This window comes from Balearica regulorum, chromosome 1, assembly GCF_011004875.1.
Source record: "Balearica regulorum gibbericeps isolate bBalReg1 chromosome 1, bBalReg1.pri, whole genome shotgun sequence".
NCBI lineage: Eukaryota > Metazoa > Chordata > Aves > Gruiformes > Gruidae > Balearica > Balearica regulorum.
The window spans coordinates 37,152,828-37,168,350 of NC_046184.1; the positions used below are offsets into that span (position 1 = coordinate 37,152,828).

The 15,523-nt window shown below is 45.9% G+C and overlaps 1 protein-coding gene across 3 annotated transcripts in view; it reads right to left on the bottom strand.

The window, feature by feature from the left end:
- The window catches only part of PPM1H (protein phosphatase, Mg2+/Mn2+ dependent 1H), a 145,512-nt gene extending 137,423 nt beyond the window's left edge, over nt 1-8,089 (bottom strand). Inside the window, exon 1 of one of the 3 annotated variants that reach the window (XM_075745470.1) lies at nt 7,205-8,001. In XM_075745470.1, the coding sequence (XP_075601585.1) occupies nt 7,205-7,440 (236 nt within the window). In that variant the 5' untranslated portion in view covers nt 7,441-8,001. Of the gene's footprint in view, nt 1-7,204 lie in introns of all 3 variants that reach the window. The other 2 variants (XM_075745479.1, XM_075745486.1) reach the window with 2 other exon arrangements.
- Between the last annotated feature and the right edge of the window lie 7,434 nt (nt 8,090-15,523).

The following is a 15,523-nucleotide window of genomic DNA, read 5'->3' on the forward strand; positions in this document are numbered from 1 at the left end:
CCCACAAACCATATTTCTTCCTCACGTGACAGATGGATCCCATCACAGGAGTGACCCATGCTTTGCAGCACTGCTTCCTTTCAAGGTCACACTGAGCATGTTTCATTTGATCACATTCACAGGCTCAAAGCTGTTCACCCTCAGGGGCACAGCCCCATCAGATTACTTTATAGCATTATGATAACTCCGCCAAACCATTCCCACTTACACCTTTCCCAAGCGACGCAGCTGCATCTAAGACAACGGAACAAAGCGGATGTGTTTGCAGGTAACATCTGCCGACTGCCCTCAGTGCCAAGGCAGAAGGGGGCAAAGGAAAGCTGCCTGGGAGGACACAGTCACCCTCTGGTTTCAGAAGCCGAGACCATGCTCAAGGGAGCTTTTCATTAACATGTTGGACAGCACTAGCCTTAAGCCCCTGGGGCACTAGTGATACAAGACAGCTTAGAGGGATGATTTTCATACTTGCCTCATTAGGAATCATGTGTATGCAACTTAGACTACGTTAAAAATACCAGAGCACACAATGATTTACCTTTTTTTTTTTTCTCTTCTCCTCTTACCCCCATTAGTTCTAAGAAATCAGAGATCACATAGGAAAAGCCAGGCACACACACAATGGCAGGAAAAACAACTATGTTGTCCAAGCACAGAACTTTAAACTCAGGATTTGTTCTCCACATTCCTATGAAACTTCTTGCCAAAGCTTATCCTCGCTGCCTCAGTTTCCTCACCCATGGAATCAGAACATTTACACATTTTTCTCCAAGGTTACTCCGAAATTATTATTTGCAAGACACTTGGCAGATCAGAGGCATTACATAAATATTAGATGCTGTAATATAAGCTCTTACACAAGGAAGGGGACTTCTGAAGCCTTTAAAACTATCGTGAGGTTTCTATAGGCTGTTTTATATGAGCCCTGGCTTTAATATACATTGTCAGACTCTTGTTTAAGTTAGCATCACATTATGCATAGAAGAATAATTCATACACAGGAAGAATGTTTAGTTGTCCTTAAGTACACATATGGGATTTGAATTTTTAGCTCGTTCATTAGGTGCTACTCAGTCTTGTGTTCTGAACTACAGAAAGAATAAAGAAACATGATTTTATCCAAAGAGAAGTGTAAACAAAATTTTAAAAATTTAAAAAGGAAAGTAATTCATTATTTCTGTGTACTAACCTGAGAAACAGCCAAACAGAACAAGATAAAAAAAAGGTATTCCTTTTCCAAGGCATATCATCCTCCTGAAATTTATACCAAACAGAATACATACAAGAAACGTGTTTACCGATGGGGTATGAGTCATGCTCCCAGCTGAGGGTTAGAAAGACTAGCTCCCAGAAATGTAACTTTCAATTCACAGGAGCATGACTGCGGTGTTATCTCCTGTTAATAGGAGGCAATGGGGATTAGAATAAGCAATCAGTAGCTGCAAACCCTACGCTATCTTCTGACATCAACATATTGTCCAACTCAGAACAAGCAATTTCTGTGCTTTGGTTTACCTCATCTCACAGATGTGGTAAGCTTTCACCTGCTTCAGATTGTTATTACAACATTTAATGTTTGTTTAAATAGTTTGGTCTAGACAGAAGATGAAAGGTACTTCAGTTGAAAACATACTTCTGTGTCAACTCACAAAATCAACAAATTTTATGTTGATTGTGCCCACCTAAAATTTATGATCACTGAGGCTGGAAATTATTTTAATAAACACTGCAGTCAATTCTCACGTACATTCATTTCCTACAAGCTAAGTAACACAGCATGAGAAAAATATGATGCAACATCATCAGCCTTACAACCAGTACTTAGAGTAGGGAAAAAAAAAAATCCATAAGCTTCCCCCCTCCTCCTTTTCATTTTGAACTTAAGTTATTGCTGTAACAACATGCCACTGTAATAACGCTGCACAAGGACACAGTCATCATACTTCACCTACAACTTTGCATTCATTATGGGTCAGTAGTCACCACACCACAGAGAAAATGTAATTGCTACTGCAGGCCTGCAGAGCAGAGAAACCACAATATCTCCGAAATGCAACATTACAGAAAAAGAGCCGGGACTTTGTGTCTCATTGAACGAAAGGCACCGCAGGGATAATAAATTGACTTTATAAGCCAAGAAACACGCACACCACAAAAGTCAAGTTTCTGGCTATCTGTAATAACTGCAAAGACATCTGAAGTGTCATTTAGAAAATTAAAAAAAAAAAAAGCAGCAGACAAAACTGTCCTTTGCATAAAGTCACAGACAAATACAATTGACTTGCCCCATTTCCCTTAAGTGTATTTAATAGTACCTTTCGATATTCTCTGAAGAGATGGCAGAAAGGGAAGAGTAAAGAGGGGAGAGCATGTGACACAGAAGCAGTTAGCTATGGTCCCATCCCTGGGATTTATACTATTTAGAAAAGCAATTATAGTACTGAAATCTGCACTACCAGGAATACACATTCAAAATAGATGGAAAATGACTAGTCTTGTTTTTCTACCATGAAATGCTACTCAGTTGCAGCTTCCCTGCAACTCCACCAGCGTGAGCAGCAGGCTAGTCCTTTGTCATTTGCAAATTTAGCATCTATTTTGTCGTGCCATATGTAGTCCAGGGAATTCGACCAGGAGAGAGAGGAAGCCTCTGCTCCATCCTGATCAGCCTGTACCTTCACAGGGGGAATGAGCTAAAGCAAAAGAGCAAAAGGTGAAAAAACAATGTTCTGGGCAAAGTTTGGATGCAGGTGAATACCATCCGAGTAGTTTCACATTATATACTCCATCTATGCTACCACCTCTACTTTGCCAGTTATTTTAGAGTTGAACGCAATGGCTGAGGGCAGCTTGGCAGAGGCTCTGCAGGGAAGAGGTCGTAATGCACTGAAAACAGCACAGAAAGGGACCACGGAAGAAATTTCCCTCCCGGTAACAGGGCAATTCAAGCAGCAGCTCAGAAACCAGCTTACGGCTCAGACAGGGAAAGGTCTGGAAGAGCCCTGTGGCCTCTGGAGCACAGCTGCCTGCAGAGGGAAGGGAGGACACGGAGTAAATAAAGTGTCAGGCAGGATCTCCCCCATGCCCCTTACTCAAATAAATCAGTTAACTTTACAGAGAGCAGCAAATCTCCTTACCCCTCTGGATTAAAAGCAGACTTAAAGGAATGTTTGTTAACAGACTACCCTCTCCCTGGGTCACTCCTGATGCACATCAGCTAGCCACATGCAGTAAAACTATGTTAAGAATGCCCTTGATTAAAAAGGAAAAGTTTATTTCTCAATAAAATGATACTTTTAAAGACAATTTAAAAGCTTACTGGATGAGGATATTATTTTCATTTTGCTTCTACAGAGTTTGGCGACAGTTAGAAAAGTGCCTGCGGTATAAGAGAATCTCTTTGAAACATCTACCAGCCTTTTGCCATCCTGTAGTACAAGGTGAACTGAAATTCAAGGTCTCGGATCTCCCATGCAAGTACGAGACAGCAGGACAGTCAGAAGACAATTCAGAAAACAATTTTCAGGCTGCTCACTGACTAAGGAAAGCTGAGTCCCTATGGGATTCCCACTGAAATTTCAGGAAGCAATGATGTTTTATCCCAGCATCAAGTCTGTTTTTGAAGATTTCATTTGCCTGCCTACATGCTTTACATAATGATCACACTATTAAAAGAAGGGAAGCTAATAATAAAAAATAAAGGCTAATTTACATTTCACTGAATAATACCAGAGATATAAGTAGGTAATTTTAAAAATAAGTTAAAATATATGACATGGATGAGCAATATTGCAAAAATATCCATTACAAAAAAGCTCAGTACGAGAAAAGCAAGCAAAAGGGAAGGAGGAGAAGTGCTTGTTCCAGGGGAACAAGTCAGATGAACAGGCATATACCACAGACGCTAAGGAGAAGAAATAATGAGCAGCGTGGGCTTCTTTATCACTACCTAAGTTATTAAGAAATCCCTGTCCTCAGGAATCAAAGGAACAAGAGGAACTCCCTGGAAATTTTTTTTGTAGACTCAGACTGCTTTAGTCCTGCATGGGAGCCAGGTCTAACCCCAGAATGCCTTCTCCAGCTTGGCTGAAACACTGATATGACAACGTCAAGAAGCTCCAGTATCATCTGTAAACTGACATGTTTTACAACCAAATAACATGAACATTTCCTCCGCCAAAGCCTCCAGGTGATCTGTTCTCAGAGCCAAGATTTCTTCCCAAAGCCAGTGAGACAGATGCTGGTGCTGGGTGTGGAGCATAAATCCACCGACTCAAGTCCCGCTGTGCGGACGGCCCATGACATCAGGGCAGACACAATAAAGGTGGCACACACTCTCTCCTTACATCTTCTGGGCCAAATCCCTGCCTTCTAAGTCTACAACAAACCTCTCCTTAATTTCAAGAAGTAAAAATCTCAGTGCCCAAAGGCATCCCCACCAACAAAGCACTGGAATCACTCTAGCTGACTTGCTGCAACATGGAAACGTGGGAAAGTAAATAGCTCAAGGAAGCTGGACCTCACAGCACCGCAAGTACGACATGTATTTTCCAATTCCTTTGTACCAAAGCAAATTAGTAAAATGTGAGTTAAATGGCCGACCTTTGCATTATGTCACAAGCTGCTTGCAAGGACACCAAACTTCCTCCTCACATTGTTGCAAGCGCTTACTTGTACTGTAACAAAAGGCAAACACCACTCTGAAAGTTTCCTTAATATAGATGCTAACACAACGTTAAATAATAGCATAAAAGTACTTCATCTCCTGCTTCCCCTCCAAGCAAACAAACTTCAGAATATGCATAAGAGTAATTTGACCTTCCTAGTATTTTTCTGTTTCTTTTATCGATATAACTCAAATGTGTTCCAAATAGGAAAACAGATATTTTGAATGTACACCTCCAAGCAAGTCTCACAATTATTTTCAGAAAGCCTGGTAACAGCTCAGTAGGGGGCATGGGGGAAAAAAGAAAAAGTCATCTTTGGCGAAACCCGAGTTCATCCTTATTTCCTTCCTTTTCTTTATTTGTTAATGACTGTTGCACTGCTTTGCCTTTGGTAATTTCACCTTTGCAATTTTGGTAGCACTGCTTTCCTCTTAGCACAGCAAGCATTTCGATATCTTCCAGTTACAACCAAACCCCATTTTGGAAGATCATATAGATGGTTTTTGGGAAGAGCCTGGTAACACACTCACTAGTTCTCTCTCTTTCTCTAAGGAGTACCTTTCACTGAGCTCTGCTCCACCAGCGCTGGAACCATAACTGCAATGGAAGGGAATGAGATAAAAGGGAAAAAAAAAAAAGAAAAGAAAAAAGAAAAGAAAAAAAAAGAGACATCAAGCAAAAGAACAACCTATTTTCACATAGATAATAATAGGAACTGAGAAAGCCAGTGACTTTTTTGCGCCTCCCAATTAACCAAAGTGCTCAACGCTGGTAAGAATAACAACCCTATGAAAATGATTCTGGCATGTTCTTCTCCTTTCAGGATCACCAGAGCCATTTACTTTATCTCCAAACATCCCCTCACAGAAGGTTTCACCTACAGGGTCTACCTGGGCTTTCACTTTGTGACACCCGCGTTTTTCTTCCCCTGACAGTCTCAAGCAAAGCTCGCGGGCAGCAGCGGATGCGCATACCTGGCAGCCTGAGAACCTCCCTTCCACTTTGTCACCAACTTGTAATTATAGCTACTTGCTGAAAGCCACAGCACCTCACATAACCTAAAAATAGCAGCACGTACTTGCTTTGGTAAAGCGCTGCTTTTTAAGGGACTATTATAGTAGCAGAACAATTAGAGCTTACTTTTAAACATTTAAACTTATAGTTCCTGGGGAATTTGCTCAATACTCTATTCAATTCTTTAATAATCTGAAGAGAACAATCCAATTTAAAGTACTTCAAATCTCTCTTTCCATTTTGGTGTCCCCAATGATGTAACAACCTTTTAAATAAAGCTAGCAATTACTTGTTAACAATGCGAAGCCTTTGCTGTAGTTTTTGCAGTAGCTTTGTTGGGAATTCACGTATGTCCGAAAAGACAGCGCTCTACAGCGAAACAGCTTGTAGCTTGGAAGAGCTCATTTAGTGTAACTTCTTTAATCTGTGACTTGGTAGCAACATGGATGGCCAGATACGTTCAAGGCTTAGAGACAGCAACAGAGAGAAACTAAACACTGAGTCCTGCTCCCAGTATCATCAAAGAAAACAACGTGGGTACTGATACAGGAACCAAGTGCAAGGACATGCCTTGGCTCTGCAGCTACTCCCACTGCCAGCGGGATGAGAATCTACGTCCAAACGAACACTGTCCTTTGCCTGGCTGGTATTCAAGGCGCTGCGTGCAATCATTTAGTTTGATAGGGCTCAAGGCTAGAACCAGGTCCTGACCAGGCACCCACTAAAGTAAGTACCACGACATGAGTGAGTCAGGGCAACAAACCACTGGGAAAGCCCAGGTTTGGGGTTGGCTAATGGATTTTATGTTGTGGGTTTTTTTCACTTGGGAGCTCGTGTTCTTCAAGTGCCTCCCCAAACTGGGCAGAATAAGCTTGGGGAGTAAGTGACCAGCCACCACCAGCGAGTGCGACGGCTGCCAGACCCACTGGAAGGTGCCCCAAACCCCACACGTTTCACCACTTCTGGGCAGTGGGAAGCAGTTACACACGCACAAATCAAACCAGGTTTCCTATCAATAGCCCTTTTCATTTCCCAGTCAAGAACAGAGGCAGTTGTTCACCGGCGGGGACTCCATCCTCGGCCCAAGCACCCCCGGAGCCGCCACTGCGGGCAGAGGAGCCCCGGTGTTGCCCGTTTGCCATCCTTCGCCCGCCCGGCTACCGGCCGCTTCCGCGGGGACCTGCAATCGCAGCTGACCGTTTGCATCCTCGGCCTCCCAGAAACGAGCTACCCAAGTGCAACGCTACGGCCGGGCCGGGCACACGGCGCCGCGGATGCCGCCCCCCACCTCCCCCGACGCGCCCCCCCCCCCTCCCTCCCCCGGCTCCCGCTGCCAGCGGCGCCGCGCAGGCCCGGGACGGCGCCCCCGCCGCCTCCGCAACGCCGGCACCCGCCGCGGGGGTGGGGGGGGTCACCCGGCATCGCCGCCCCTCGCCGCCGGTGCGCCCAGGAGCGGGGTCAGCCCGGCGGGGCGGACGGGCCCGGCCGCGCTCCACCTGCCCGCCGCAGCCGGGCTCCGTACTCACTCCGCGTAGCCCGTGGTCCAGGGCAGGCGCCGGGTCTCCTTGCTGAGGATGAGGATGGGGCGGGCGATGTGGTCCGCGGAGCACTCCACCTCGTCCGGGGACAGTCCCAGGAACTCGGGTCTCCCGTAGGGGAAGCGGAGAGGCAAGTCCGCGCCGCTGCCGTGGTCGGCGCCCGCGCTGCCAGCCATGATGCCGCCCATGAAATTGGCCACGGCGGACTTCACCCGCGTGAGCATAGTACCCCCGCCGGCGGCGGCAGCGCCGGAGCCGCCGCGCAGGGCGGGGAGCGGGGCGCGCCGGCGGGCAGCGCTGCTGCTGCTGCTGCGGTGGCGGCTCCGGCAGCCCCCGCCGCGCTTCCGCAATGGGGGCGCCGGGCCGCAAGGAGCCGGGCGAGGGATCGGCGGGCTCAGGGGCAGCCGCGGGGCCGCGGGCTCATCGCAGCAGCGGCGACGGCGGCGGCGGCAGGTTTCCCCCTCCCGGCGCGGCGCTGGGTGAACTCAGCCCGGCGGCGGCTGCTGAGTCATGTGATAGCGAGGCTGGATTTGCCCGGGCGCTTCCTGCTCCTCCTGCGGCACCGGCGGGCTCCTGGCACACGCCGGGCACGGGCGGCCGCCGCCCCCGCCCGCCTCCTGCGCCGGGAGGGGGGCGGCCCGCGGCAGGTGCGCGGCGGGCGGGGCCTGGCGGGGCCTCCCCCGGCTGCCTGCAGCGGTGCGGCGGGGGCCGGGAGCGGGGAACGGCGGGTGGTCTGTCCGTCGGTCGTGCCCGCGGCCGCCTCCGGGAAGAGTTGCCCGGGAGACGTTTCACGCGGAGTCGCTCGGGGGGGCGCCGGCGCACCGGGGTTCCGTTACCGGCGGGCGGGAGGTCGCTGCCCGCAGTGCGCCCGTCCCTGCTGCCCCCGGGGCTGGAGCCGGCGCAGCCCAAGCGGGACGCCGCGTCCCGGCCCCGGCAGAGCCCTCTGATCCTATGGGCTGTGGGACAGAGCTCCCGCTTGAGGGGTGTACCATCCTTCTCCCCCTTAAACACGTCAAAGCTATTTTTCCTACAAAATCATTTGCTATAAAAAAGAATTACAAGTACTCTCGCCGTGAGGGCAGGCCAGCGGGCACTGGCCTAAAATGAGTCCTGTAGCCAGCCGGCTGTGGGTTCCCTCTGCCTGCTTGGGCAAGCCGGGGTGATGCCAGCCTGCTAGCCAGCCGGGAGAGCGTGGCAGCCCCCCGGGTGCCTCTGCACACAGCCACGCGTTTAGGATGCTGCTGTGGAGCAAGAGTGAAAGGACAAGCCAGAATGTTTTCAGGTTTGATGGCACAGATGTTTTAACTCCTCCTTCCCTGGCTGTGTCATATTGACCACGGCATACTTTTGCACAAAAAAAAAACCCCAACCTTGGCAGGTCTGCTGCAAGTGGTAGTCACCCAAATGCACAGAAAGGTTGCAGGTTTGGGTGCGCTGAGCTTCAGGAAAACGGGAGTGAGGGGAAGGTAGCAAGAGCATTTAGGAAGTCTGTCCTCTACAGCAAGGCAGCATCTGTGCCCTGTGATGTTGCTGTACTCCTGAGAGTCTCACTAAAAGGCAGTGACCTGCGAAATGGAGCAAGGTAGGTACAGCAAGCCATGAGCGTAGCACAGTACTGGGATTTAGCAGGGAAAAGCTGTTTAGTCATCATACATGGCTAGTGGGGATGATCGGCTGTCATCTAGCTGGCTCATACTAGAAACCAGCTGGCGTACCGCTGAACACGCAGTCACACAGTTTTGGAGGCTAAGCTCTGCGAGCTTGTTCGATTTCTGATTATTAAACAACATCCTGAGAGCCAAGTTTCAACAATCCCTGGGTTTGCTTCAGGTTCCTTGTGTGCAGACATGAGAAACATAAAGATGTTGTGACGCCTACTAGTTTGTATGATAAAGCTGTCTATTAATAAAGTCTACGGAGCCAAAAGTAGATTAGTGAACAGGGAGGCTAAGAGTGTGTTAAGTGCTACTTGAAGTAGAGTTGGAAAAATATCCACCCCAAATGAAACATTACAGATATACCTCCTTTGGGAGGAACTGGTTATTTTTCCTATCTCTTCTTTAGTTGTTTCCAGGGCTGATAGTATAGATATTTTGAGCAACAGTAAACCTGTCTTAGGTAAAAAAATACTTGATATTAATAACTCACCAATTGATTACAATATAATGGAAACCTTGTAGTTCGTTCTTTCATGCATTTCTGTTTGCTTTGCTTTGCTTCCCAGTTATGTTGCAGAGGTCATTGCTTTAAAGAAAAATGATAAGAAATGAAATAAAAGGCTTGTTAAAATTCAGCGTTGGGGTTTTTTTTCACAGGCCCTGTGTCTGGGTGCCGTAACAGGCAGCCGTTCATCCACATTCGCTTTATGGGGGAAGGCAAGCCTCAGGTGCTGGGATTCCCAGAGCCCCTTGGCTGCTCTGTTCAGTGGCCTGAACCATACTTGATTTGTCTGGTCCCAGTTCATTCCCAGCCCCTTCCACCTGAGGATAATCTCCTTATGCTATCTTGTGTCTGCTGGATAGCTAGTGTTTTTCATCAGACAGGCACTCCAACAACCATTTCCCTCAATAATGCTTTAATGGACCTTCCACCTGAAGAAGACAGGAGTGACAAGAGGAGCATGAGCGGAACTGGACATGTATCCTGGAGAGGCTCGTTTTTTCTGTGTAAAAGTAGAGCCCCTCAGAGGTTTTCTCATACACTCCTGGAAAGGCTATGCCAGCAGACAAAACCTTGCATTTTATTTGACGCAAAGACTTTGTAAAATACCATTGACTAAAACTCAGAGAGGATGCAGCGTTTGTCCTTCTGCCCCACCTGCGGTCACCATTTTGCATGAAACATGAGAGAGAAACGTAAGGGAGTGTATATATAGACTTGTTAGAGTTTAAATCATTATCTCTGCAAGATGACAAGGAAAAGCTCAGATCAGACATATGGGGAGACAGCTTAACGGCTCACCACTCAAAACAAATCTGTGCACTGTTTGAAATTCTGTGGATGCTTGCCTCTGGCACAAGAATGCATACGACAGGTATGATATGGTCTCTTCATACTGAAAAGTATAGAGGTGCTTTAATTTGAGTTCTGTCTGGGAAAGAGGATCATGTTGTTCTCTTTTGAGTCAAAGGTGAAGTCCCACTTCTCAGAGGAAGTAATGGTCAAGCCTGGCAGATCTCAGCAAGTTCCTCTAATCTCCTAGCCCGTGGTCCATCTGGTCCAAGCCAGACATCTTTCTTTGGTGGTGGGAAAACCTCTAAAGGTTTATTTATTGACTCAAGATAAAATTTTGAGGCCGAATTCTCTACTAAATTGTTTTAAAATTGACTCTGTGTCCTTCAGCAATCCCATGACTAATGCAAAGGAAAGATGAAGGGTTGGATTTTTTAAAAAATGAAAACTTATTTGTGATATTGGGATAAATATACTTTTCTCTCTGAATGGCTAACCATGCTGTGGAGCTAGTGAAGCTGCGTGTGGGCTAGAAGCACATTCATATGAGCTCTTTGAAGCATCTGAATTGTGTTATACCACCTTGCCGTGCATCATTTTCAGCATTCAACAAATCCAAGAGCATTTTAATCATCATGAAAACAGATGTACACAGAGAATACTCTAAAATTTTATACAATGATAGAATAATTCTGATTGGAGATGACTTCTGAAGATCATGTGCTCCAACTTCTTTGTCAAAGCAGGACCAACTTTCAAGTTATATTACATTGTCCATAATCTTGTCCAGTCAAGCTTTCAATATTTCCAAGGATGGAGATACCACAGCCTTTCTGGGCACCAGTTCCAATCTTCAACCACCCACCCATGAAAATTTTGTTCCTGCTATCTATTTGGGATTCTGTTGTTGCAGTTTGTGTCTGTTGCCTCTCATTCACCTCCAAGAAGAATATGACGCTTTCCTCTCTGAGCCCTCTTATTAGGTAGCTGAAGACAGCAGTAAGGTTTCTCCCCCTTAGCCTTGCCTTTAAAGGCTGAACAAACCCATTTCTCTCAGCATCTTCTTGCGACCATCTTGGTGGCCCACTGCTGATCTCACTCCAGCAGGTCAGCTGGGGAGCCCCAAACTAAACACAATGCTCTCACAAGTGCCATTTAAAGGGGTATAATCCCTTCCCTTGACTTTTGCTAATACACCCCAATATGTGGTTAGCCCTCATCGCTGCAAGGTGGCTCACATTCATTTTGTTGTCTACCAGGTCCCTCAGGCACTTTCCTGCAAAGATGCTTTCTTGATATTCAGCCCTCAATATAGACTTACTCCATCCCAGTTGCAGGACTTCGCATATGTTCTAGGTGAATTTCAGGACATTCTTGTCAGCCCATTTCTCCAGCCCACTGAGATCCCTCGAGTGACAGCCCTGCCCTCCAGCTATCCACTTGTCCCCCACAACCTCAGGGAAAGGAGGCAAATACTTACAGTCAGCAAAAAACCTTATGGCTATTCTAAGCTCACTGTAGGTACTATATATATATAGAATCACAGAAAATACCAATTTGGAAGGGACCCATAAGGATCATGGAGTCCAACACCCTGCTCCTGGCAGGACTACCTCAAGCTAAACCATATGACTAAGAGCATCATCCAGACACTCCTTGAACTCTGACATACTTGGTGTCGTGACCACTTCCCTGGGGAGCCTGTTCCAGTGACCCACCACGCTCTCAGTGAATAACCTTTTCCTAATGTCCGACCTGAACTTCCTCCCATGATTCTATTTCCTCCTGTCCTATTTCTGCCTTTCTAGCCACTTTTTAAAGAACTGTAACAAAATTCACTTTAAAGTAAAGGAAAAGCTTGCAAGATGTAATATCCACTTGGTGTGAGGGCTCTGGTTCTGGCTCTTGAGCGCTTAAGCAGACGGTATATTATGTGGAGTAGCTGGAAGCGTATCCAATGAAAGTGCATTGACTCAACATGCTTACACGTTTTCTGATCATAAATATTGTTTCTGGTGCAGGCCCTTTTTTGTTTCTTTTGCAGAACATGGAAATACTTGGGGCTCTGCCTCATAGGAGTATGGAATTTATTTCAACAGAGTAAGTCTTACTTGCTCATACCTTGTTTATACCTTACGTTGCTTACTTGCTATAAGTTTTATTTCCTGTGCTTTTCATGCTCTGAATAAAAGCAATGGGAAAACTCCCGAAGACTTTGGTGAGAGAAAAAGTAGTTCTAATGTGAGATGAACGCAGCATTTCTGCGGGCATGAACTTCTGTGTCATATTATCACAGATGTGCAGAATATCCACAGGTGTGAACTCTGCTGTCGAATGAATCCGGAGAGTATGTCAGAATAGGTGTCTGACGTTATGGTGATGAGACTATCTGCAGGGGAAAAAGCAGTTTTCGAAGGAGGAGTTGGTTGGTTTTCTCTGTTAATCCCCCAAACAAACCCGCTTAGAGCCTTATTTTTGCACATGATTCTGCTTAGGAAGATCATCATGTCATGTGGCAATCATGTTATTCTTACCTTTTCAAAAGTACCGTGCAACCTTTAATGCATGAGGAAGCTCTTTATCTCTGGAGAAAGGCCCCTCAGAAGCACAGTGCCTGAGGCATCATAGTGATGTGGAGGAGAAAATGCCACTTAGTAAGACATCAATCCTCCTTCCTGCAATACCGGATCTCCTGTCCATGCCTGCAGCAACCCCCAGCACTTCTAGGCTTATCAGAGCTGACAAGTACGAAGCCATTGGTGCTCTTGCCACTTTGCAAGGAAGAGCACCAAGTAAATTTATAAATAAATAAATACTGGCCATAGTTGGAGTGATACGTTTCCTCTGCTATACCTGATTTCTACTGCACCATCCTCTAGTCAATAGGGGCTGGAACCCAGGTGTCCTGTTCTCCAGGACAGTCTCTCCCTCCTGCTTTTGCAGACTCATTCTTTCTGCCCCTTCCCAGAAATACTTAGGTGGCCATGCAAAGCATGTGACAGCCCTATCCTTACTCAAAAATTTGGTGTACAGCTGAGTGGTGAAAACATTCATGCCAGAAAAGTGGGTTCATATACCTTCTCACAGTGGAGGACTAATAAATGCAACATCCTGAGCTGCCCAACAGCAATCCCGGTTTAGGTACCCGGGCAGGAACAAGGCCCTAAGGAGGGATCTTAATTGACTGGCAATCGGAGTAAGAAATGTCACAAAACCTCGTAACTGCTTGCAATCTATATAAATATAAATAAATACTTCAGTGTAAGCTGCCCATAAGCCTGTAAGAATTTCACATTTGCCCAAAACCACAGAATTACTTTTTCTACAAGAATCTATCTGCAAGTATCCTGAAAATAAACATCTAATTTTGCAATAAACATCATCATCATGATTTTGCTTCTACAGCCTCTTCTTACTTTCCATTATCTGCTCCTTTTTAATGCCGTAGCTAAATCTGCTAATAATGGGATGGAATAGGGATTAGCTTGTTTATGTGCTTCCGTTGGCGGCTTTTCATAGGGGAGGTGGAGCAAAATGATTATATCCTCTCTTGGGCTCCTTTGCCCTGGCTCCCGTGAAAGAACATCTTGCCCTGATGATGTTGTGAGATGCTTCAAAATGTCAGCGACGGCAACACTTTTGCTGGCGGTCTCAGCAAAAAAACCTGAAAGTAATCAAATAGGTTGCAATGCAGAGACAACCAGGAAGTGAGCAGGTAAAAGGACGTGTGGGTGTTTGTAGGTGCTTAGAGTTATGGGGCAGCACTAAAAGCTCGGCTGAGCACAGGCGCAGATGCGTGTGTTTTGGCCGCCTCAACATTTTGGGTTGAGTAGGAGCGTGTTGCAGAGTATAAGATGGTCTTGACTCGCACCTGAGTTAAGTATGAGTTAAACACACAGGGAAGTGATTTGTATATACAAAGCAGTGGGGAATTTCTGAGTAACCTGCTAGCTGCCTTCGCTGCAGATGCTCCTTAAATAGGGTTTCTCAAGAGTAAGCAGGATGGACGGGCGAGGGGCTTCTTGTGTGCCGACGGCGGCTCAGGAGTGGATGGCGAACACGAAGAAGGGCTCTCTTCCCACATCTGGGCTGCAGCTTCTGCTGCACGAGCTTTCCTGCAGCTTGGGCCAGCCAGGCACCGGATTTCAGCTCCTCGTCGGCCGGGGTCTTGCCTGCAGCATAGCTGAGCCTTAACCATCATGTCCTGCTTAGAGTTTGACAGTACTTCTTTTTTTTTCCTTCTTCTTGTTTTTTCTTTCTCCTTTTCATTTTGGACAGTTTTGGGTTTTTAATATTAACTAAATGAACAGTTCTGGTGAAACGTCAATGTTTGAATGTCAGCCTGGGCATACGAAATCCCAGGTGCCTTATGTGGCACTCACTCTCAGCCAGCCTTGCCAAGGAAGGAAGTGGGATTTTTGAGCAAGTTGTCAAAACCCCGGGGCTCCTAGCCTTCAGGCTGAATTTACCAGATGTTTTATGCTGTCAGAAATCACAATCCTGGCTATACTGAATGATGGCAGAGAAAGTTAAAGAAATTATACTACTTTTGTATTTAGCTCTTGGATTTCTGCTCATCTTCTGCAAGGAGGAATAAGGAAGCTGGTTTTCCCAGTCATTTTTTTCTCTCCAGCACTGCTCGTGAGGTGCCTGTGGCCCTGCACAGTCAGCCTGGCTATCTGCTTTCCTAAATATGTGCCATTCTGATATTAACACACTGTCATTCAGAATGCGATGAATAATATGCAGAATCTTGTCAGTAGTCAAAGAAACAACAACAAACAAGGCAAACCCAAGTATTTAGAATATATTGGAATTCCAAAAGTCTTACAAAGAGGTAAAAGTGTGTATATAAATATTTATTAAGTTTTGTTAGAGTTAAAAAAACCAAAAGAGCTCTCCTGGTTCAGTTGTGTAATAAGATACTACAAATTTTGTCCTTTCTTCTACAGCATCCTGCAAAGGTCTCTTGTTATAGTATCTGCTGCTTTTTCTGCAATGACCTGCATCAGTAGTGTAGGACCTAAACCATTTTTAGCTTGGACAAGTATACATTGCTTTTTTTCTCCCCCATGCTTGTTTTATAACTTGACCAATTTCTTTGATTCATGCTCATGACAGTTTCACTTAAATGGATTCTTCTTCACCTTGTTTTATTTATTGAGAGGTTTTTTGGCTGGATTTGTCTTTGGGGTTTACTTCCTTTTTTATGGACTAGAAGCTATGGCTTTAGACAGTCTTCCACAGAGTGGATTTAAAATATATAGTAGTAGCAGTAGCAGTAGCAGTAGTAGTAGTAATAATAATAATAATAATAATAATAGTAATAATAGAAAAGGAATATTTTTTATATTT